Genomic DNA, 23,734 nt, shown 5'->3' on the forward strand with positions numbered 1-23,734 from the left:
CGCGGATACGGTATCTGCCACGTCGGATAATAACATGACAAATAGATGGGTCCCAGTTTCTGTTGCACTAGGTGACTGAATTTTTTTATCCAAATATCACTGTTAAAATTATTATTTCTCTTAATCAAAAACATATAATTATTTCTCAAATTAATCCGATTTTTTTAAAAAAAAATCATTATTTATTAATCGAATACTTGTAAGTTGTATCTTTCAAAAGTATAATTTACTATACGTGTATTTATTTTACATGATACAATTCGATCAATGAGAAAGTTTTATTGATTAGAAAAATACAATTTATGAAATAATTTTTCCTTGAATTCGAAAAAAAATAGTAAAATATATTTTAAAAATTATTTTAATTTTTTTAAAAAAGCGTCCATTTGTCATTAAATTATTTTAAAAAAATATTTGAATTCATTTAAATTCTTTTTAGTAAAATTTAAAACTTAGCTTTTTCTTTTTCTATATAAACTTACAATTATTTACTTTGTGAACTAACACATATGCTAAAAATTTATGTAGACAAAATTTTTATAAATAAATAATTATTTACATATATTTAAGTTCAATTTTTATATTGTTTTCATCAATTATTTTTATTCTATTAATTTTAAGTATCTTTTTAGTTTTGTTTCAAAATTAATCATTTTTAATGTACCAAATTTTGATATTTTTAGTTTTTTTTCATATTAAATAATATTAATTTGATTAATATTAGAAAGTATATTGTTAAATGTATTACCACTCCTCAAGAACAACAGACTGGTGATTTTCTTACACTTTTTCCTTATTATTACAATATTTCTTTGGCATATGGAAGCTTTAATTTTGTTGTTTTGAAGCTGATGTTGAGTTGTTGAGTTGGTAATGTTACTAAGAACAGTTCATTAGTAGCAGAAATGACTTACTGATATTTATACTTATGATTAAATGGAGCTATGTCTGTTGCTGTTTGTTTTGAAGCTTACAAGACAGGTTTCTCGCAATGCGAACATTGCCAAACTTCAAGCTGGTTACCTGTTTCCGGAGGCGTGTAGTATTTCTCATTTGTGTAATGCTTTTCTTTGTTGCCATTAATGTTATGCACACACTTTTCCCTTGAGACACAAATTATGTTTTCCATGTCCTGTTTTTGGAATGCTTCGCTTTTGATTGTATTTTAGTTTTATGTAAGAAGGCATGGTTTGCTCAGTTGTTTGACCGGACTATTATTTATTTGATGTCGAGAGTAGTTCTTTTAAATGGTGTAATAGATTGCTAGAAGAAGAGCTGCGCACTTGCTCAAGTACCCAAATGCACAAGTGATTAGCCTTGGAATTGGTGATAACTGAACCTATTCCAGATGTTATTACTTCTGCAATGGATAAGGTAATTATTCCTTTTTTTAGGTTTAAATCTCTGTGTTTAGTCAATATTTCTCTGCTCAGTGCTCACTACCATCATTAAAATCTATTCAAGCCCGTGCAGTAGGAATTCTGCTGCGAAGAATTTATGTTTACAAGTAGTGTCTGAACCAATGGATGAGTACAAAATTAAGCTGATATCCATTTGAATTATTTTCTATTTGTCAGAGGTCTCATGGATTGTCTACGCTGGAGGGTTACAGTGGTTATGGAGCTGAGCAAGGTGAGAAAGTATGTCATCGTTTTGAGTCTTCATTGTAAACAGTAGAGGCTTCAAAGTTGAAGCTTATTAATAAGGTTATGGTTTGGTTTTATCAGTAGTTGGGGGGGTGTATCAAGTTATTCGTCAAACTACAAATTAAAGGCCCAAATTGGATTAACTGGGACAATAAGTTAAGTCCATTAATGTTATTCAAAGACACAACCTTAATGCTAATTTCTTCAGGCATTGAGGGCTGCACTTGCTTCGACATTTTATGGTAACCTTGGCATTGAGGAGGATGATATATTTGTCTCAGATGGTGCTCAATGTGACATATCTCGACTTCAGGTTTGATTTAATAATTCTTTGAAAGTAACTTGCCTTACCTCTTCTTGAAGTAGTTGATGTTTGATTTAAACTTGTCTAACAAAATTAATCTTGATGGATTTGTTTTCACTCTGGGCCAGGTTATTTTTGGATCTAATGTTACAATGGCAGTGCAAGACCCATCATACCCGGTAACTTTTCTTTGTTGTGTTATGTATCAATCCTTTTCAATTTATCATATTCTTATGTTAAATTATCATGTTGGGTTGGTCTGGTCATCTGGTGTATGAAGCTTCAATGAACATACTTTTAGATTGTTTATTTGAAAGGAGACAGACTTGTGGAATTCTGATTTAGATATTCCCATCACCCTCTTGAAACTTGGCATCACTCAGCCTTGTCATTTCTCCACTCGCTATGTCCGGCCAAGGTCTCTTACAATGATCGAGTTTTGTGTCTTTCTAAATTTTTCTATTCTGTGTAGGCCTATGTAGATTACAGTGTTATCATGGGTCAGACTGGACAGTTTGAAAAGGATGTTGAAAAGTTTGCAAATATTGAGTATATGAGGTGTACACCAGAGAATGGTTTCTTTCCTGATTTATCCACTGTTGCCAGAACAGACATCATATTCTTCTGTTCACCTAACAATCCTACTGGAGCTTCTGCAACAAGAGAGCAGTTGACTCGATTGGTTCAGTTTGCAAAGGACAATGGGTCTATCATAGTCTATGATTCTGCATATGCCCTGTATATGTCAGATGATAACCCACGTTCTATCTTTGAAATTCCTGGAGCAAAAGAGGTTAACTTTGGACTTAACAATTTTTTCTTACCAGTGCTTGTTGTGAGCGCGGTAAGGATAAATACATGTTTGAGGTGTAAATATCCTTGTTATTGTAGATTGCAATTGAAACAGCTTCCTTTAGCAAGTATGATGGGTTTACTGGAGTTCGTCTCGGTTGGACTGTTGTTCCAAAACAGCTTCTGTTCTCAGATGGATTTCCTGTTGCCAAGTACTTCAATCGTATTGTTTGTACTTGCTTTGATGGTGCGTCTAATATTTCCCAAGCTGGTGGCTTGGCTTGCCTTTCACAGGAAGGGCTTGAGGTTAGTGTCATTGCCCAGCTTTATTGTCAAAACATGGAGAGACCTTTTCGAATATTTTGCGTTCAGCTTCGCCAAATTTGTAATATTCTGAAATTTTCATACACAGCCTATTTTTTAATTTCATGATCTCGGATTTTGTTTCTTGGCAGGCAATGCAAGAGGTGATTGTCTTTTATAAAAAAAATACCAAAATTATAGTAGAGACATTTAACTCGCTTGGGTTTAAAGTGAACGGAGGACAGAATGCTCCATATGTGTGGGTCCACTTTCCGGGCCAAAGCTCATGGGATGTGTTCAGCGAGATACTTGAGAAGACCCACATTGTTACTACGCCTGGAAGTGGTTTCGGACCAGGTGGTGAAGGTTTCATCAGGGTCAGCGCATTTGGTCACAGGGAGAATGTCTTGGAAGTTTGCAGAAGATTCAAGCAGCTTTACAATTGAATCAGTATCATTTGACCTGTTGCCTCGGTTTTAAACCTGACATGAAAGGCCATCTGCTTTTATATTTTTTATTCTATTTTCTTTTAGTAGCATTGCTTATAATATTGTATCGGATTCTATGCTAAGAATGCAGAGCATTGTCCTGTAACATTCACTGAAGTGAGCTTAGATCTTCCCTCGGTTTGGCCAATTAGTGAGTTTAGATCTTTCCTCGGTTTGGCCAATTATTACATATGTTTTGTGGAGGGCTATTCCTGCAGGGTGAAATCACTCACTGATTTATTGAAGAAAGGAAGTGAGTGGGCTTGGTCAAAGGAATGTCAGGAGGCCTTTGATAATTTCAAGATGGTCGTGATAAGTGAGCCAGTTCTTGCCTTATCGCATCTTGAGAAACCTCTGGAAGTGGAGACGGATGCGTCAGATTACGCAATTGGAGGGGTACTGTTATAGGATAGACATCTCGTGGCATTCAAGAGGAGGAAGCTAACTAAGACTGAAGTGAGATATATGTCCCATAGAAATAACTTCTAGAAGTAATTCATTGTTTGAGGATTTGGAGGCATTATTTGTTGGGTTCCAATTTTGTGGTAAAGACGGATAATACGAAAGTTAGCCACTTTTTGACTCAACCGAAGCTGACAGCGAAGCAAGCTAGATGGCAAGAGTATCTAGCAGAGTTCGATTTCAATTTCGAGCACAAAGCAGGGAAAACAATCAGGTAGCTGATCCGCAAGGCGGATTTGGCAGCATTCAGACGTTTACTTCCCATATATGCGAGTAGAGTGTCCAACAACGTTCGTCAGCTTATTATGAACTATTCCAAGCAAGATCCACAAGTGGTGGCACTCATGGAGATGGTTAAGAAGGGTCATTCGAAGTGCTTTTGGATTTAAAATGGCTTGTTGATGACAAAGGGACCACAAATGTTTGTTCTCCGAGTTGAAAATTTGCGGCAAAAGTTATTATGGGAATGTCACGATACCCCATAGGCTGGGCATCCTGGTTGGCGGTGCACTTTTGATTTGTTAGGATAGGGGTATTATTGGCCTCAAATGTTCCAAGATGTGATGGACTACACCAAGACATGTCTCATCTGTAAACAAGATTAGGTGGACCGATAGAAGATAGCTGGGTTGCTGGAATCATTGTCGGTGCCTGCTCGACCTTGGGAGAGTATCTCCTTGGATTTTATATCAAGCTTGCCACAGGTTGGAGATATTGGATCTATTTTGGTAGTAGTGGACAAATACTCAAAGTATGCCACTTTTATATCAGCACCGAAGTATTGTTTGGCTGAAGAGGTCGCTAGGTTGGTGTTCAAACATGTAGTGAAATATTGGGGCCTTCCGAAGAGCATAATTAGTGATCGAGATGAAAGATTTATTGGGAAGTTCTGGAAGGGTTTGTTCAAGTTAGTGGGAACACAACTCAACTTTTCGTCGAGTTACCACCCTCAAACAGATAGCAGACTGAGCCATTTAATGAGCTCTTGGAGGAATATCTGAGGTATTTCATTCAGGCCAATCAGAAAAACTAGCCTCTATTGTTGGATGTTGCACAGTTGTGTTTTAATTCACAAAAGAGTTCATCCACTAATAAAAGCCCTTTTGAACTAGTGACATGTTAGCAGTCGAGACTTCCTTACACGATGGATGAGACTTCTCAAGGAAGATGCCATCATTCCTCGAATTTTTTTGGGGGAATGAAAGCAGAATACTAAGATTGCCAATGCTTACTTGTAGAAAGAAGCGGAGCGGATGAAGAAATGTGTAGATCGTAACAGAAGGGATATGCATTTTCAAGTTGGAGATTTGGTGCTAGTCAAGTTGATGTCAGAACAACTTAGATTCTTGCGCCTGAGAGATTGTCGCTTGGTGCGCAAGTATGAAGGTCCGATCTCGATAGTAGCAAGAGTGGAAAATGATTCGTACAAGGTTGACCCTCCTGCTTGGATGAGAGTTCACCTAGTCTTCCATGTGAGCAACTTGAAGTCGTTCCATGTCGATCCCAATTACGACAATTGGAGTCAGTCTGCTATAGAGTTGATTTGTACGCAACCACCTTCAGAACGACATGTTGATAAGATTCTTGCAAGTAGAGTGGTTAAGGTGGGTGGCAAGCAAAGACGAGAGTATCTAGTTAAGTGGGGAGGCCTTGATCGTGAAGAGAACAATTGGGAGAGAGGGTATGACCTCAGGGCATTCAAGGAAAAGATCGAAGAATTTCATGCAATGCAGTTGACGAGGGCGTCGACAAATTAGGTGGGGGAGAATGTCGTGGTCGTCCCTTTTATGGGGCCACAACCGAGTAGGTACGCCAAAACCAATCATGTATAGGGCCTATTGGCAGGGTAGAGTAAGCTTGTCCTCTTTTCAAGCATTTTAATGTCTATTTGTAGCATTTATGTTCTTTTGTTTTCACATATATGTAGGGGTGGGCAGTCAATAGAGTTTGAGCTGATCCACAGGTAAAGATACGTATCTGTGAACACCATTGAGGGCTGCCCATACGACTTAGTCGATGGTGTGTGTGAGTTTTATATAACCTGATGTTATTTTCCCATTAATAAAACATTTTTACCCTCGAAGAAGTCTGAGGTCGACCAGGTGCATCCGATATGCCCCACGGTCTCGGTTTTTGGTCGAAGGGCCCTGTTGTTGCGAAGATCTAACCAGATTCATGTTTGTGTTTGATCAGATATACGAGATTAAGGTTGGTGGGGAAGCGTCCCTTTCAAGTGCGCACGGGTTAGCAACCAAACCAACTAAGTTAAATCCGTGGCACGAGGTTGGCCCAAACGATTTACTAAATAGGGTATATAACAGCGTCGGCAGAATATACAAACCAGCAAAAACTTCCAGGAGAAAACAAGCCATCCGAGGAGTCAGCAACGGAAAAATTTCGCACCACGTTAGAGATTGTGCTCATGAATGCATCCCAAATGCGTAATTCCCACTCAAATAACACCCTTCTAATTTCGATGTTCCAGGACCATAATCCGTTAATCCTGGAACCAAATTCACAAACCATTCCCCTGCTTCTTTAAAGCAACATTATATATCCGCGGATAAGCCTCGCGAAGTGATGGGACAACAGTCCAAGGATCATCCCAAAAGACGATATTTTTTCCATCATTTAAGAAACACTTGATATTGGATGAGAAAGGTTCATACCTTTTTCATTAGCTTGATTATCATGACTTTTGCTCATTTGATGTTTGATTTGTAGTTTGGTCTGATATTTAGTCCATTACTTAAAAAGTTAAATCTTTGAGATCATATTAGTCAATGTATTTTTTTAATTGTAAAATATATTTCAAAATATAAAGGTTAATTATTTTAATACTAAAACACTATTTTTGTCTAATATATAAATATATAAACGTTGAAAGGGAATAAAGAACTTGTTTCTGAAAAAAATGGAATTATTTTAATTTATTAGTTGAGGAATGCTTGAATGGACAGGCGGAAGCGGTTGTGTTGTGTCTCAACTATCCAATGACCAGTTTACAAAATAAAACCCTTATGATGCAAACTATATTACGATCATGTCCGTAACGGCTAGTTTCTGCACCTGCTACAAATTTAAAACATTTGGCTTTGGGAAACGGCTATCAGTGAACAAAAAATAAAAAATACCAAGTGCCAAAAGCCTTTTGCCTCTCTCTACCGGCTAGTTCACGCTCCTCTTCGTCGGATCTTAGATCTACGGCAACTAAAAATGGACGATTTTCAGATCAACGGTGCCGGCGGTGAAGAAGTAATCGGAGACGATTTCTACGAGGAGATTGAGGCTCCCAAGTTCGTGGACCTCTCCGCACCTGATCGTTGCCGCACTGAACACGACGACCGTTACTGGTTCTGCCTACGTGTCGGTGAGTTTCCTTTTTTAAGAAAAAACTTTTGTTCTGTGTTTCATTGAAGCTATAATTGATTATGTGGAGAAGTTAAAGCTTCGATTTGTATATGGATTTCAGTAAGTTTGGTTAACAAAAAAAAAACAAGTGCTCGTTGTTATGTCCCAATGATTTTGTTTGTTATTGTTTCTCAGGATGTGATCAAAAGCATGAAGAAGAAATGGACTCTGAAGAAATTTATAAAAAATTTGTTCTTAGGGTTTGTACCCCCTTATTTCCCTTCACACTTCCTCATATTTTAAAGTCATTCCTCAACTTAAACAACTGAATCTTTCAGGTTATGGCAGCTAGGAGTCCAAGTGTTGGGATTAGAAAAGCTCTTTGCAAAAGAGACTCAAGGTATGTTCATGGAAATTCTTATCTGTTTTTCTTCATTGAGACTTACATTTTTGCTCTCTCCATCAATTTGTTTCTTTATTGTGATTTTAGGTCAAAATTGGAATGCCCCCGTACCGTTCCTGCTAAGTCTTCAAAGTCCAGAGTATCAAAATTGGCTATGATTTCATCCATTTCACAAAAGATGGGTGAAGCAAAAGTGAGGGTGAGACATGTTGCTAAGCAGAGTTCAACTACATCAAATGTGAAGGCAGCAAATCAATCATCTACTAAGGCCTTGACTACACCAAGGAATCGAAAAGCACTCCCGAATCCCACTACTTTTCGAAGTGCTCAGAATCCAAAACCGACTACAATTATGGTACCAAAGGATAGAGTGGTGGCAAAGGCTTTGGTGTTTCACTCTCCAAAGAAGGTAGTGAAGTTGAAGAAGTCTGTAGAACTGAGTAGTTCGTTGAGGAAGATATGTACAGGGATGAAGAAGCTTGAGATAAACGATGGAAGTAAGAAGAATGCATTGGGGTGTAATAATAAACCTTTAGATGCTCCAAGGAAACAGTTGAGAGGGAGAGAGGTTAAAAGCCGAGTGTATGATTCTTTGCATTGCCAGAAGCAGAAGACTCAGGAAGCTAAATCTTTAAAACGTTTTCAGAAAAAGAACAGCAACAAAGACTTGCCGTTGTCCGAGGCCCCTATGTGTCCTAAACCAACTGAAAAGGACTCGGTTGAAAGTGCTTCGAAGAATCCTTCATATAGCTTGGAGCAAGCAATTGGCGAGAATGTCAAAATTTCAGAGTCTGAAGGGGACAATGAAATTAATGAGAGCAGCAGCCACGAAGAGAACACTAAACCGTGTTCTAAGGACATTGAAATCTCAGAAGCAACGGAGAATGACGACAAAGAAAATGCTTTGGCATCGAACATCAGAGTCAGTGAAAGCAATAAGGAAAATGCAACAACTTCTGGTGAAAATAGGTATGGAATTCATGACATGTTTTTTCATACTTTTGTCCTCATTATTCACCTGCATTCGCCATTGAATTTGTACAACATTTAATTGCAGACAATTGAATTGTGCTACGGGAAAGCAGGTGAAAAGGGATGTTCTTGGGAGGCATGAAACCTCTAAAAACATTCAAAAGGTAGCTTATTTTATAACTAAAGTCGAATTTTTTGTTTGTGTAATATCTGTTTCGTGACAGTTTGTGTATCACCATTTGATTTTCTAATATCTGTTCGTGATTATGCAGGGTAATAAAGTAATGAATAAGACAACGAAAGAAAACTCTACAGCAGATAAAGGTGCTCAAGGGATGAAGTACAGAAAACCAAAGCTTACAAATCCCAAGCCTTTTCGACTTAGGACCGATGTATGCATCATTTATTGAGTAGATATTATTGAAAACAAAAGAGGCATAAACTGTTTCCATGTTATCTGACAATTTTCTGGCTTCAGGAAAGAGGAATTTTAAAAGAGGCAAACTTTGAGAAGAAGCATCTTCAAGCACCATTGAAAGAAACAACCTTTACAGGACCCCAAGTTGGAAATTCATTGAGGAAACATCAGACTGTAGAAGTGAGTTCTTTGAGCTTACACTCATTATACCAGGGAGTAAACATAGCCCTGACCTAATGGTTTTCTATTTGCAGATAAACGATATCGGTGACAATGGATCAGATAAAGTAACACTTGAAGATCAACCAGTAAGTTAATTTTCTATTTGCTTTCCATAGCTGTTCATTGGTCATCTAGCTAGTTTGCTGAAGTTATACCGTACTTTGTAGCAAACCATCAAGAGTTCTAGCTCGAAGAAATCTAAAGGATCAGCGGAAACGAAGATTTCTTCTGGTACTCCACAAAATCGTAATGTTCTTATGCATCAGAAAATGACATTTCCATCAATGATGGAAAAAGGTCAAGACAAGGCAGCTCAAAAATCCAAGGACAGACAGAATAAATCACCATCAATCATCAAACAATTAGTAAGACCACGAGGGTAAGTAGTAAGCTGGAAAAATCCCATGAATATGAATTCGTATGTTCTGTAAGGGGTTAAATCATATTCCCAGTTACAGGGTAGCATCTAGTAGGAAGAAGCTGCCCAGGCCCCAGATCCCCCAAGGAAACATCGGATCCTAACAATAGTGGAACTTCCTTAGCGAAGGCGTCATCTCAGCAAACAAGGCATAGGAACATTCCAAAAGAACCAAACTTCCATACCCTTCATGTGCCAAAAAGCTGCAAAAAGAGAGTAGCATAATGCACTGTCATCTCAGCAAACAAGGCATAGGAACAGTCCAAAAGAACCAAACTTCCATACCCTTCATGTGCCAAAAAGCTGCACAAAGAGAGTAGCATAATGCACTGTGTATCGTAATCGTCTCAGTCACTAGTCATCCTTTTTCTTTTAAGTATTTATTTATTTATTTGCTTCTTGAATTATTTTAATAGCACTTGAGGGAATTCCAAGTTCCTTTGTAAGCAATCTTGTATTTAAGCTGTAACATTTGTGCTAGAAGAATGAAATATGTAAGTAATCTTGTATTTAAGCTGCACAGTTATAGTACGAAAATGCTGTGACCGCAAAGGGAGTAGAATTGCTGTAGTTGGAGTCTGATTTTGAAAAACCAGCATGGATGAAGCATGATGAGCATATCAAAATCTATTCCGAGGAAACATGGAATGAGAAAGGATGATAATTTTCAACATCAATGCAGGAATTGTAACAAATGCAACTGTTAATCTGATGCTCACATTGCACTGGAAAATGAGTTGAAAATATGTGATAAACTGAAAGTAGTTCAAGCAAAGAATTTACAACAGGCTTCTCTGCCAGATAGCATAGAATCAAATACTCTGAAATTAAACAGAATTTACTGCCATTATGGCCATGTTTCCTATAAATAATGAATAGTACCAACATATCTGCTACCATAACAGGATTTACTGCCCAGAATTAGCAGGAACAAACTTGAGTGATATGCTATTGACACAATGGCGTTCGTTTGTGGGCGTTCGAAACCCTTCACCTTTAAATACATGGCCTAAATGCCCACCACAAGCTGCACAAGTAATCTCAATCCTCATCCCATCTGGGTCCAGCTGTTAAACGTGAAACTCTCACCATTAGTAAAATTTAGTTGAAAGATACACCAGCTTTAAGATAGTACAAAGAAAACACTAGAATATACAGAAGAAAAGTATTAAGACAGAGCAGAAACGGATGACGGAAGCTCACATTACGATTAATGGCTCCAGGGAGACCTTCATAGAAAGCAGGCCAACCACAGCCAGAATTGAATTTCGTTGTAGATCTGTAGAGCGGAGTGCCACATCCTGCACAGTTATAAACACCCTCACCAAAGAACTTGTCATATTCTCCGGTGCCTGGATACCTATACAGTATCAAAGTATTGCTATGAATTTATCATGAATTTGACTTGAGCTATGTGCTCGGACTCTTCATTTCCATGAAGCACCCGTGTCCGACACTTGGATATGGTATATGAACTTAAGATCCTTAAATATATGCAAAAACTTGGAAAAATCTAACCGTACAAATGTAGGATAAAATACCCAAATCCGACACTTAAACTAGAGTGGAGAAACATAGGACTTACGTAGCATGAGTCGGACGAAATTATATTGAGCAATTAAGCGTATGATAAATTCCATTTGGGAGAACATATGCCACAACTTTGAATGAACTTCCTAGAAGCCATTCCATGAAAAAAAAACAGCTAAAAGAAGAGAATTTTGCATATTGAAAGCTCAAAATTCTCCAAAAATGTCAACTATCCATGTAATTTATTAGATTACAAACTTTAATGGGTCCAAAAACAATAAAAGTTGAAAAAAAATACAATTTTCCATAGAAAGGTTCTAATCAACACTGTCAATTCTTTAGAAAGAAAACTTACTCAGTGCCCTTTTCTCTCAAAATTCGAAATTGCTCGGGGGAGAGAATAGCACGCCACTCTTCCTCAGATTTCTGGATCGACCCAGAAGCAGCCATAGCCACGACCACGCTCCCCCGGTACCTACGATTGCTTTGGTGGAGAAACCTTCCGGACCCAGATGAAGAGATGGAGCAAATAATGGCCTTTGGCAAAGAAGATGGAAATCTCAAGCGAGTATTACAAGGAACAACAGAATTAGAACCGATACATCTAGCAAGAGTGGTGGTGGTACAGAGTAGAGCTTTGGAGGAGGAAGAATAGAAGGGTGTCGTTTTAAGGATATGAAGCCCCATCTCTGGGAGTGATTTCCAGTTTTTTCGCGAATAAAAGGATCGTAGATAATGCGAAGCGAAAATGGCAAAATGCTAAAATTTTCTATTTGTTCGAGAAGGGAAATTAGTAGAGGGTTGTCACCAGGCCCATCCGAGAAGGTGAACACGACTTAACAAAGCAATAAGTCCTCGAGGCCCCCGCAACAAAACTGTAGACTAAGGGCCTGTTTATTTTTTGGGCACAAATCCCTTTGTATCGTTTTGTGGCTTGTGGACCGTCAACTATTTTTAATTACGATGAAACCAAGATTAAATAATAGGAAGAGAGCAACTTCAAAACACTGAAATTTTAAAAAAATTGTCTGATTGTTCTAAAAATAATTTTTTTGGGTTTCAGTTGTGATATTTGTGGCAGACCAAACCTTATGTTTCGATGATTGGATCAAGTTACTGCAAAAGCCCTCCGGATTGCATTATTATTTTATTACTGATATACAAAACGGGAGGCTAATACAATTATTTTATTCAAGCCTTACAGGGGGAATATGCTTCTGAGCCAACGGTGTTACATAACATTCATATCATTACAATGAACTAAACCAGGACCAGTGCGTTCAATCAAGCAGACAAAGACACCCATACAAGATTATCCGGCGGGAAGAAATGGCACACCGGGCATGACCCGGGCTCGATTTTCAGCAAACGAAACGATACATGATCGAGGTCCCATTGAGAGGTATCCATGTGACAAGCAGCAATAGCTCTCACCTTATCTCCATTCTCAGCACCTAGTGAAACCCGAAGCAGCCTGGTTTCACTCTTTTGGGTGTGACAATAAAACACGGCATAAGGATATGGCAAAGTATGGCATGCAATCATTCTAGAGGAAGGGATCCGTTCTGGAATGTCCGAAATCGTATAGTTCTGTAAAGGAACGGCCGGCTTTCGGAGCAACGTTGTAGTTAAAACTTTAATGTTCGAGTTTGATCCGAACAATGAACGAGCATAGTCTAACATTGATTCCAGGGAAGTGGCGCAGAACATTAGCTCACCTTTGAGGGGTTCGAGCTCACATAGTTTGATTGTGTATTCCACGGCTTTGGCTTGATGAGAGTCGTTCGAGAATTCGAACAAGTCGATGATTTGGGAGTTTTGTTGATGTGAAAGGGATTGAATCGGCTTCCTTTCTAGAGAGAAGTCTTGGCGAGGCCGAAAGGTCTTTGCTGGTGAAGTAGACAGCCATTGTTTTGCTACTTTAAGGTCTTCCATCTTGAAGAAAATTTTCCCTGAAGGGTCAATATGGTCTCCATAGACGGTACTCGAAGGCTGGTACAGATAATTCGAGCTGATCGAATCTTGTTCGATATGATGTCTTCGAGTTATCTTCCTAGCATTACTTACCTGTACAACCTGCAATCAAAATTGAAGAAAGAAGAAGTTTCAAAGTAGGAACAATAGGTTAGTTATCGAGTATAAATCTAGCAAAGCTTATGTTGGTCCGTACCATCAAAGCAAGCAGAAAAGAACATGATATGCACCAAGAAGCAAAACTAGAACCCATATCTCTCTGTTTTTTTTTTGGTAAAAAAAAAACAGTGCTCAACTACACAAGCTACAATATATTTTCTAACTTCCACAGAAATAATGTACTTTTAACTAATAAAATATATGTGTAAGAAAATAATGGACTAAACCCGGTTCCAATGGTCAGGTGTCGGTCAAATTGTTATGTCATTCGGCATTATCTGGCTTGTTGGCTCGCTCTATCATAAAAACCAGGGGCTCTCAGGAAAATATGGTTGAATCTAAGTTAACCAGGGTTGGATTGGCAGAAAAAAAACAGAATGGGTTGAATTAAGACCTGCAGAAGAGTTGACTATATAACAATGGGGTGCCCAAGTGCAGAACGTACCTTGTCAGGTACAGAATGAACATATGCATGAAATATTGTTCATTTCTTCATTGCAATGATTAAAGTAGCATATTGCTATTGAACAAGAGAGCTGAATGTCCACTGAAATTCTTATGGAGGAGATTCATTTCTCTTTTATATTTGACAATATAGCACATCAGATCATACCAGGTTCATATCTGCAATTTCATAAGTTTTTATTTTTCTGATATAAAAGTTACAGATGTTGAGATTTAAATCCCGAATTAAATATTAAACTATATAAGCACAGGTTTTGCACATTGCATAACATAATATCATCCACATAACATGGAAAACAGGTACCCTTTTCTTTTCTTTGCCTAAAGTTGACAATGTGAATGATTGACCTTTCTTTAGACTCCAATGAAAGTGATTTTATCACTCCCCAACACAAAAGCAACCAATAGAACATTGACCAATGGGATTAAGTGAAACTTCAAGGAACTCCCTATTTATTTTTCTTCATTAAAGCTGCTCACAGTGCTTTGAAACCTTTTGCTTTGTGTAGTTTTTTATTATTATTATTTCCTTGATAGTGAAGCAATCAGAATTTACAGTATTAAAATGGGTTATTTTCCCATCAAAGGTACAATCAAGCTTACATGTTTGATAGGCAAATGAAGTTGACTTTAGCACATCAGGCCAAGACAGTGATCATGTGCACAGCAAATCACAGCATAAGTAGTCATAACAAAAAAGTAAAAGATTAGACCGAACTAAATGATAAAAATATAAAGATGCTGTTTGCATTAACCAAATTTGAACCAGAAAAACAACTAGACAAATTCTTTGATAAGCACAAGATAGACAATTGTGTATCAAGTTGACTTTAGCCCTGGAAAGAGCCAACTTAGAGTTGTCATGGGGTCTCAACACTCTATCTAACCTTCAATATTTTTCCATTTTCCCATCTTCAAAGTCTCACCCCCTTCTCATTGCACTTAAAATAACTGTATTGTTTTGGTCATCTGATAATGAACAATAGGATCATGCAAGAGTATATCGGGATATATATTTATTTATACACACACACATAGGCCCATCTCCATGATTAAATAAGAACATGTCACTAATAAAGATGAACAAATCTTTGAATTGAAACCCTTTTCTATATTGTATCTTACCAAACGAAATGAACATATATATAAAACATACGGGTATAGGCTATGTTTCACATGACAGGCATTAATTGAGTAAAGGTAATCATAACAAGAGGCTCAACTTTCAACAGAAAATTTTGAAGTTTAAAAGTTTTTTCGTGGTGTGTAAGAATCACTTTGTATTGCATCATTGCTGACTGATTGGCATTATTTACTTTTCAGCTAAGTAATCTTCATTTGAGAGTCAACTTAAGACTAAATGGTCTTGAATTTGTTTTCTCCGGTATTTCTCACATCAAACAACAGATAATGCTGTTCTCTAGTGTCTCTGTGCATGAAAAGGACATCACATCAACTGTTCATCAGAAAAAAACCTAACCTGGTTTGCTCAAACATTAGCCATTAGATGTTGATGAAATGATTAATTTGTTCAAGTCAACGAAACACTAGGAAGATTTTTTATTTTCCTGCTATACTTGATTACCTTCTTTTCAATTAGGAAGATTTTATGTTTGGTTCGTTTAACAGGAATGTACGATTACAATATTTGGTTAAATGAATAAAAAATTATTAGAATTTATATTTTACCAAATTATCCTTATTATATATTTATTGTTTTAACAAGTTGAATTATACTATAATTTATTTATTTTCTTTAAAATTTTTAAATTCATAAAAATTATATAATTTTTTTTACAAAATTGAAAAGATAAATAGGTTTAATGAAAGGGTAAAATTTTATTTTAACCCCTAAACTTCATATAAAATTCTAATTATGGACTTTTATTGTAAATCTAAAATAGTTTAAGGATAAATTTGTAATTTAACCTTCGTAGAATTTTTTTATGCAACGATAGAAGAATGATATTTTTGAGAAAAAAAATTTAAGGACATTTTAGTCCAAAATATCGGGAATGTAACAATACCTAAGGAAAATAGGGTAATCATATTACGGGTAATATACCCAAAATATCACTGTTGGAAATAAAGGATTACCGGGGGTTGGGAATGTTTGCCAATCAAACGGGAGAATGACATTCCATTCTCCGATAATCCAAGATTATTTGAACCATACGCCCCCTTAGTGTTTGGTACATCATCACTCCAAATGCGGCATGATAGGATAATGTCCCACTCAGAAATCCATTTCTAGATTTTCATATCCATTGCCTTTTGCCATAAAGTGAGACTTCTTCAAAGCTTGTTTTGCTGTTGCAGTACAGATTGCAGATATGACTTAATTTAATCAACAGGCTTGAAATACATCAAGTACAACTGGGTGACATGTGAGATCAATTCGAGGTGTTATCCTTTGAATATCTTATCAGAAAAAAGGTTCATAACATAAAATATAGGTCAAAAGTAGGTTATTGCTTTTAGTATTATCAGCTTCCTTCCCACCACAAAACAAGATTTCAACAATGCTTGCCATTAAAACGTGTAGGAACATTGTCCACCACTGAAAGTGACAGAAAAAGGGTCATTCATGTGCCTGTTAACTAATCGATGAGGGATAGTTTCCCGAAAAATGTTGACAATATTGGACTCTTGAAACTTGAGGCTCTAAATTATATTAACATTATATCTAATGGACACTTATGCCTACAGATCATGCAAAAGTTAATCAAGTTAAATAACAATACTATCTGTTTAATAGGTTCTTCAATAAAACAGTGAAAACACAACATATAACAATCATCACTTTCTTGTCCCTTTGCTAAAGGTCTATAAATGGTTGGTCATTCTTGAGCAGCTTACAATACAAAATAGCAAAACCTAACCCTTGTTTCTCAACAGGCTACCACCATAGATATGAAGACTTTCTCCGCTTTCCTCATTTTCTGCTTTCTCCTCCTGGTAAGCAAAATCAATACTTCATCAGTTTCTTTTCATATATCAATTGTGTGTTAGAGTATGCGACTCGAATTCTATTTTCGATCTTATCCTGATTATCTTAACAGTGTGTTTATTTGAATTTTCTTGTTGGATATATAGTTTGCGAATCTTATCCATGCTAGAAAAGAACCAGGGGAGTACTGGAGAAGTTTGATGAAAGATCAACCCATGCCCGAAGCAATCAAAGGGCTATTACATGAAGATCCGACAGGTTCTGGGAAGAAAGTGAAGCATTTTGTAAAAGATTTCGACAGTAGGCATAGCCTTATACTATACCACAACAGGCCCGAGTCTAAGCAACAAGACATGACATATGGCAAGGATGAGGAACAAGTACATAAATCTGATATAAAAAACTAGACAGCTTTCATATTTGTCTGATATGTATGCAGCTGCTTGGTTGTTGTGATTAGTATTTTAGAGTTTAGACAATCAGAAACACTATTGCTGTTTCTATTGGGGAATAAACATCCATCATTTTCTTAGTTATTTTCAATCTCCTGTCTCGACCCTAGTTTCCTTGTTCAAAGAGAATTTGCACAAGCAAATTGAAATCTATTTAGCTACTGTTAATTATATTTTAATAAAATTTAATCATATCATTTCGGTTAACTGTCCCCAAACTATAACCCTCGTCTTAAATTGATCCTTAAACTTTTGAACATTCTAATTTCATCCCCATACTATGACCCTCTTTCTAAATTAGTCCCTAAACATTTGAATATTCTAATTTCATCCCCAAACTCATCCAAATATGAAGTCAGTTCAACCATAATTTAACCGAATTTTTTTTCTTCCAAACATTTAATAATATAACTTGGACTAACGATTTTATTGACAAGAGAAGTGATTAGAATGTACGTATGGTTTGGGATGAAATTAGAATGTTCAAAAAGTTTGTAACCAATTTAGAATAAGGGTCATAGTTTGGAGATGAAATTGAAATGTTAAAAAGTTTAAGGATCGATTTAGAATGATAGTCGTAATTTAGGGATGAAATCAAAATATTTAAAAGTTTAAGAATCAATTTAAAATAAGGGTCATACTTTGAGGATATGTCTAAATCGATTAATTTAATTGACATGAAAACTCTTGTCCGTTAATTGCTGAGAAAGTTTAATGAATTAAGAGTAAAATCCACATTACTTCTTGTGAAGGTGTGGGCCTCATATACCAAATACTGGGCTTTAAAGAGCCCAATTTAACCCAAAGCTTAGGTTTTGGGGTGAAACAAATCCACCCACAGCCTGCCTTTTAATCATACCAGCTATCATCTTACCATTTCATTTGTTCTATATTTCATCAAATAAACTATATTATAAAATTTGAATTACAAATTCTAGTAGATGTGAGACATAAATATAGTTGATCCCATGGTACCATAATTGAATTACCGGACATGTTCCATAAAATTTGTGATTCCTAGTAGATTTGCTTTTTAGAAAGACAAACTGGTCATCGTGTCAATAATGGTAATGGAAACGAGTGGAATGTATCGTTTACTTTTCCATTTGAATTATTAAGGATCCTTTTCGTGTTTACAATGTGAGAGGTCATTGTCTTGTCATACTTTAGTGGTTGATTATCCAATGGGGCATCATAGTATTTTCTAGGATTAATTACATCACACATTTCTTTTAATCATTAAAACTATTAATTGCTATATAAATACAATATGATATGATATAAATAATAATTAATTGCTATATAAAACTATGATGTTTTAAGTGCATGTTAGACACGTGCTAATTCTAGTCCATGCTGTGAAGATGTAAATCATAGCGTGCAGAGAGAGAGATTGTAAAGTTTAAGAGCATCTCCAACGTTGCGCTACAGTGGAGATATTTCCACTGTAGCGCGCTCCAACCCTACGCTACATCTGTCGCTACACTGACAAATTGCTACTCTAATGGAAGGATAGAGAGATTTTTTAGGAGAAACTGAGAAAAAATGATAGTTTATCACTAATGAAAGGAAACTTTAAGTATCTAACTGCAAATCGAACTATAGTTTAAGGTCCATTTGTTAATAAAGCCAAATATTTATATATAAAAATCAACGGGACCCAGATTGTCATTTGGCAAAGGTATTGCTGCTCTCTGTCTTCCACGTTGCATTTGCTGATTAGTTTCCTACAGAGAGACTGAGAAGACAAAAACAAAAAAACAAACAATTTGCACTAAAAATTTTAACTTTTTAAAAAAAGAAAACTAGAGTGTTTTGGAAAGAAATTTGATGATTCCCATAATCTGAATTCGAAACATTAGTTAATGGAAAAAAGGGATGCCCAATAGGCCATAACACAGAAAATAGTAAAAAAGAAACAGAACAGAATAAAACAAAGAGAAAGAGATAAGAGTGGAGACGGAGATGGAGAGGTGAAGTGTCAACTCAAGAGGAATACATTCCCCGGGGGGCAGAGCCTGCTGCTGATTATTATTATTTTTACAAGAATCATAGATATTCATTTAGTTTTTTCTTTCTTTTTGCCCTTTAGATTTATGGTGTATAAATTCTGGGTTTATTCTTATTTTCATTCAAGTTTTGTTGTTGAATTCGGATTGTCCTAGTTCAGAAGGAGGAGGAGCTAAGTTTATTCTCTATCCCAAGTGAGTTTATAACTGTTTTGATCCGAATTCATGAGTTTCTGCTTAAGAAGTTATGATCTTGATTATCAGTTGGTTATGTTTCATAGCTGCGTTCTTGATACATAGAACATGAACATAAAAGCATGGAAGATGATTGATAGAAGTTTACAATTACTGCTTTACCTGTAGATTCTAGGAATTATTTATGTTTTAATTTTAACAGTGGCATATTATTTCTTATCTTTGTTGCTTGAATGACTTACTTGAAGAATCAACTTGATGAGGATTCTGAAATGGATGCCGAACCGCCCTGCCCCGTATCATGCAATGTGCAGAATACCGAAAGGTATCATTACCAACTCTTCGGCACCACATTCTACTCCTTTTCTTTGTTGTCCCCCTTTCTTTAATGTACGAAGGCTTCGAATTCTTGTTCTTGCAGGCTTAATATGAAGGCCTTCTCGAACGGAGATTTCTATGTTGGTGATATTAAGGAAGTTCTTCCCCATGGAAAGGGGAAGTATACATGGTCAGATGGAACCGTGTATGATGGTGATTGGGAAGGAGGGAAAATGACAGGTAAAGGAGTGATACTTTGGCCATCAGGAGAAAAGTACAATGGTGACATATCGGGGGGTTACCTTCACGGTTCCGGCATGCTTACATCTCCTGATGGATCCTTATACAAAGGAAAATGGAGGATGAATAGACATCATGGATATGGAAGAAAGAAGTATTCTAACTCTGATGTTTATGAAGGAGAATGGAAAGAAGGAGAGCCTGAAGGTAATGGTAGATATTTTTGGAACAACGGAAACAAACATACCGGGAATTGGAAACGTGGGAAAATGCACGGTAGAGGTGTTATGGAATGGGGAAACGGTGATCAGTACAATGGCTGTTGGTTAAATGGCTTCAAACATGGCTCCGGGATTTATCAGTATGCAGACGGGGGATATTATTTCGGAACATGGACCCGAGGCCTTAAAGATGGAAAAGGAGTATTATCCTGCTGGAAGTATCTCTTTGGCAAATGATAATGGTCCTAAAAGAGGGTTATCTCAATGTTCTTCACTAAATTTGGAGGAACGTGCCGTCAAGAAACCAAGTGTTAAGCGAAGTTTTTCTGAGAAAATCTCGGTAACTGGAGTTCTAAGAAGTTCAGGTCGATTATCGCACAAGAGTTTTGAGAGTTCTAGTCATTCTGGTTCTACTAGAGAATTTGTACGCCATAATTCCTCAGGCACATTCTCTCTTGGTTCTGATGCTGGTCAGAGCGTGGTTCAAGAAAACGCTGCCATAGTTTACGAGAGGGAATACATGCAAGGAGTTATGATTAAAGAGAGAGTAAGAGATTACACTGAATTATCACAGAAAGCTGAAAAGAAAACCAAACGTCATGCCAAAGAAACAGAAAAGATTTCGTGTGTAGCCATTTTCAAAGGCAAAAACAGCTATCATTTGATGCTTAATTTGCAACTTGGTATAAGGTAAACCGATTGAGATTGTATTTCCTGCCGTCTTTTGACAGCTAAGGTTAATGGGATATGAAAGTGATTGAATTGAAATTCACAGGTATACCGTTGGCAAGATAACACCAGTGCCTAAGCGTGAGGTTCGAAATGCTGATTTTGGAGATCGAGCTAGAATTACTATGTTTTTCCCTAGAAGGGGTTCACATTTTACACCTCCACACAAGTCTATTGATTTTTACTGGAAGGACTATTGTCCTATGGTTTTCAGGTATTAAAATCCTAATGCAAATGTTCCTTTTAGAATTCTGATTAAGGGATTGTTAGTCTGCCTTGTTTAAATTCTAATCATCTGCAAAAACGATGGAATTATGATCTTTTATACTTCTGTACTTATTTTTTGTTCCGTCTTAAGGAATTATTTTTTGTTCCGTCTTAAGGAATCTGAGGGAGATGTTCAAGCTAGATGCTGCAGAGTACATGATGTCCATTTGTGGAGACGATGGTCTAACTGAGATTTCTTCTCCGGGGAAAAGTGGCAGCATCTTCTATCTGTCTCATGATGATAAATTTGTGATCAAGACATTGAAAAAATCTGAACTCAAGGTTTGAACCCATGTAGCTCATCATGCATATCAGCCACTTATTCTTATGGTTATATATCCGATTTCAATCATGTTTTCTTTCCCAATTACTCATCAAACCTTAGCAGTTGCCTGATTTCGAACAGGATTTTCCATATGCTGACAGAAGCTTAAAAGTTTAAACCACTATGTTTTCACTTTTATTCGTGTTTATAATTAATCATGAGGTGTAGCATTAAAAGGTGTCCTCAAATATTACATAAGTAATCTTCTTCTGCGTAGGTTTTACTGAAGATGCTGCCAAAATATTACGATCATGTGAAAGAGCACGAAAATACTCTGATAACAAAATTTTTTGCCGTCCACCAGATAACTTTTCAGGGAAGAAGAAAGGTATGTGTTATCCATCTGGCTTTATTTATACATGGTGCACCTAGCTTATGATTGATTTTCTGCTTCTAGGTGCGCTTTGTGGTGATGGGGAATATGTTTTGCACAGAACTCCGAATTCATCGTCGTTATGATCTAAAGGGATCAACTCATGGGAGATGTACCCACAAAGAAAAAATTCATGAAAATACCACATTGAAGGATCTTGATTTATCATATGAGTTTCATATGGACAAATCATTGCAAAAATTCCTTTTTCAGTAAGTTCCTCTTCATCCTTCTATTCTATGGTTTTGAGCACTTACATCAGTGCGTTTATTCTTTACCTACTAAAACCTAACACCTATTATGCCTACCCCAAAGTATATATATGTGTTATAACTCCGAGTCTACTTGACTTCTGACAATCCAGTTTTTTTTTTCTTCTTTCTTTCGCTTTCATCCAAATTGCTGTGGACTGTAACTTCTTGAAATCTCAGCAGATAATTGATTATAGCATTTTACTGGGGTTGCATTTTCGAGCTCCTGAGCAACTAAACGGCCATCTGGGACCTCCCAATATTGAGAGCTCACAATCTGATCAAGGTAGCAGTCGTATTCGATTTGACCATTTTACTTTAAATTTATGATCTTGTCGTAGCCCAGTAATGTTTTCATACTATGAATTCATTGAATAGCATGCAACTTATTTTCTTCTTTCACTAGGTTTGACCACGGAAGGAGAAGTGTTATTCCCTTCAAAAGGCTTGCTGCTGGTGGCCCACGAACCTAGCTCTGTTAACACCGAACCCGGACCTCACATCCGAGGAAGACCCTTAAGAGCTTTCTCTCTCGGTGACAGGGAAGTTGATGTTTTGGTGCCCGGTACTGGAAGGTAGCTGCTTCCATCCCCTTCTTTTGGCACAAAGGACTGAAATATCGTCTTCAATGCTATGCTATACTTGTGTTACATATTTCTGAATATATAGATTTTTCATTGTTGAGACTCGTTTTATTTAATTTTGGCGACCACTTCTTGCTCAGGTTACAGGTACAGTTAGGAGTGAACATGCCCGCACAGGCTAGTCAAAAGCTTTGCCGGGATGAAGCTGATTCAGCCGAAGCTGAACTTTTCGAGGTTTATGATGTGGTCGTCTATATGGGAATTATTGACATTTTACAGGAATACAATGTAAAGAAAAAGGCCGAGCATGCATACAAATCAGTGAAATTCGACCCCTTGTCAATATCCGTTGTTGAACCCCAGCATTATGCTCAACGTTTCATCGATTTCTTACAGAAAAAGGTTTTCCCAGAACAACCCTGAAAAAAGAAACTTCTGGGAATGTCTGATGGTAGAGAAACAATCGAGCATGCTTATGCATATGCATATGCATTTTGCTTCCAATAACTGATAATTACATCCTGAAATTGTAAAACTTTAGCAGAAAGTCTAAAATACAAGATGTTGTTCCTTTATTTTCTTGCTTGTTATTTTCTTGCTTGTTATTTTCTTGCATTGCAAGCCAATCCTTTTTAGTGAATATATGGTTCCGAGTGTCGAGCTCACTTGCCGTTCATCCCTTCTGCTTGTCGACCAAAACTCGAGAACAGTCTATTCTTCAAATGAACCTTGTTATTTATAGAAACGACTCGGTTTCTCTAAATTAAAAAACGGATAAAATGGTTATATTTCTAATAAAAATATTATATTATTTATTTGCATTACCAACAAAATTTACTTTCGGTTCGAGCATAATACGATCCCCAAATGTTGTTCGAGCATTTTACAATTGAAGAATGGCCTAAATTTTACT

The 23,734-nt window shown here is 36.7% G+C and overlaps 4 protein-coding genes and 2 pseudogenes across 4 annotated transcripts; 4 read left to right on the forward strand and 2 right to left on the reverse strand.

The window, feature by feature from the left end:
* Window positions 1–1,365: 1,365 nt before the first annotated feature.
* LOC120214694 (LL-diaminopimelate aminotransferase, chloroplastic-like) lies at window positions 1,366–3,644 on the forward strand. The gene is made up of 7 exons (XM_039212520.1): window positions 1,366–1,374; window positions 1,578–1,640; window positions 1,855–1,959; window positions 2,079–2,129; window positions 2,423–2,743; window positions 2,842–3,048; window positions 3,198–3,644. Exons 1-7 carry the CDS (start codon window positions 1,366–1,368, stop codon window positions 3,489–3,491), a joined length of 1,050 nt encoding a protein of 349 aa, XP_039068451.1. The 3' UTR covers window positions 3,492–3,644.
* A 3,448-nt stretch (window positions 3,645–7,092) lies between these two features.
* Window positions 7,093–9,868, forward strand: LOC120214727. The gene is made up of 9 exons (XM_039212559.1): window positions 7,093–7,365; window positions 7,542–7,606; window positions 7,685–7,746; window positions 7,837–8,718; window positions 8,807–8,885; window positions 8,994–9,113; window positions 9,200–9,319; window positions 9,394–9,447; window positions 9,529–9,868. The coding sequence occupies exons 1-9, from the start codon at window positions 7,212–7,214 to the stop codon at window positions 9,742–9,744; spliced, it is 1,752 nt and encodes a 583-aa protein (XP_039068490.1). The 5' UTR covers window positions 7,093–7,211; the 3' UTR covers window positions 9,745–9,868.
* A 732-nt stretch (window positions 9,869–10,600) lies between these two features.
* LOC120214736 (peptide methionine sulfoxide reductase B5-like) lies at window positions 10,601–12,051 on the reverse strand. The gene is made up of 3 exons (XM_039212564.1): window positions 11,665–12,051; window positions 10,983–11,139; window positions 10,601–10,846 (listed from the first exon to the last, which is right to left on the reverse strand). The coding sequence occupies exons 1-3, from the start codon at window positions 11,994–11,996 to the stop codon at window positions 10,688–10,690; spliced, it is 648 nt and encodes a 215-aa protein (XP_039068495.1). The 5' UTR covers window positions 11,997–12,051; the 3' UTR covers window positions 10,601–10,687.
* A 418-nt stretch (window positions 12,052–12,469) lies between these two features.
* LOC120214732 lies at window positions 12,470–13,571 on the reverse strand (annotated as a pseudogene).
* Window positions 13,572–16,632: 3,061 nt separating this feature from the next.
* Window positions 16,633–17,393, forward strand: LOC120214738. Its single transcript, XM_039212566.1, has 2 exons — window positions 16,633–16,865; window positions 17,004–17,393. The coding sequence occupies exons 1-2, from the start codon at window positions 16,821–16,823 to the stop codon at window positions 17,262–17,264; spliced, it is 306 nt and encodes a 101-aa protein (XP_039068497.1). The 5' UTR covers window positions 16,633–16,820; the 3' UTR covers window positions 17,265–17,393.
* A 2,338-nt stretch (window positions 17,394–19,731) lies between these two features.
* LOC120214739 lies at window positions 19,732–23,259 on the forward strand (annotated as a pseudogene).
* The last annotated feature ends 475 nt before the right edge of the window (window positions 23,260–23,734 follow it).

The sequence above is a fragment of the Hibiscus syriacus genome, unplaced genomic scaffold (assembly GCF_006381635.1).
Source record: "Hibiscus syriacus cultivar Baekdansim isolate YM2019G1 unplaced genomic scaffold, ASM638163v2 tig00110105_pilon, whole genome shotgun sequence".
In the NCBI taxonomy this organism is placed as follows: domain Eukaryota; kingdom Viridiplantae; phylum Streptophyta; class Magnoliopsida; order Malvales; family Malvaceae; genus Hibiscus; species Hibiscus syriacus.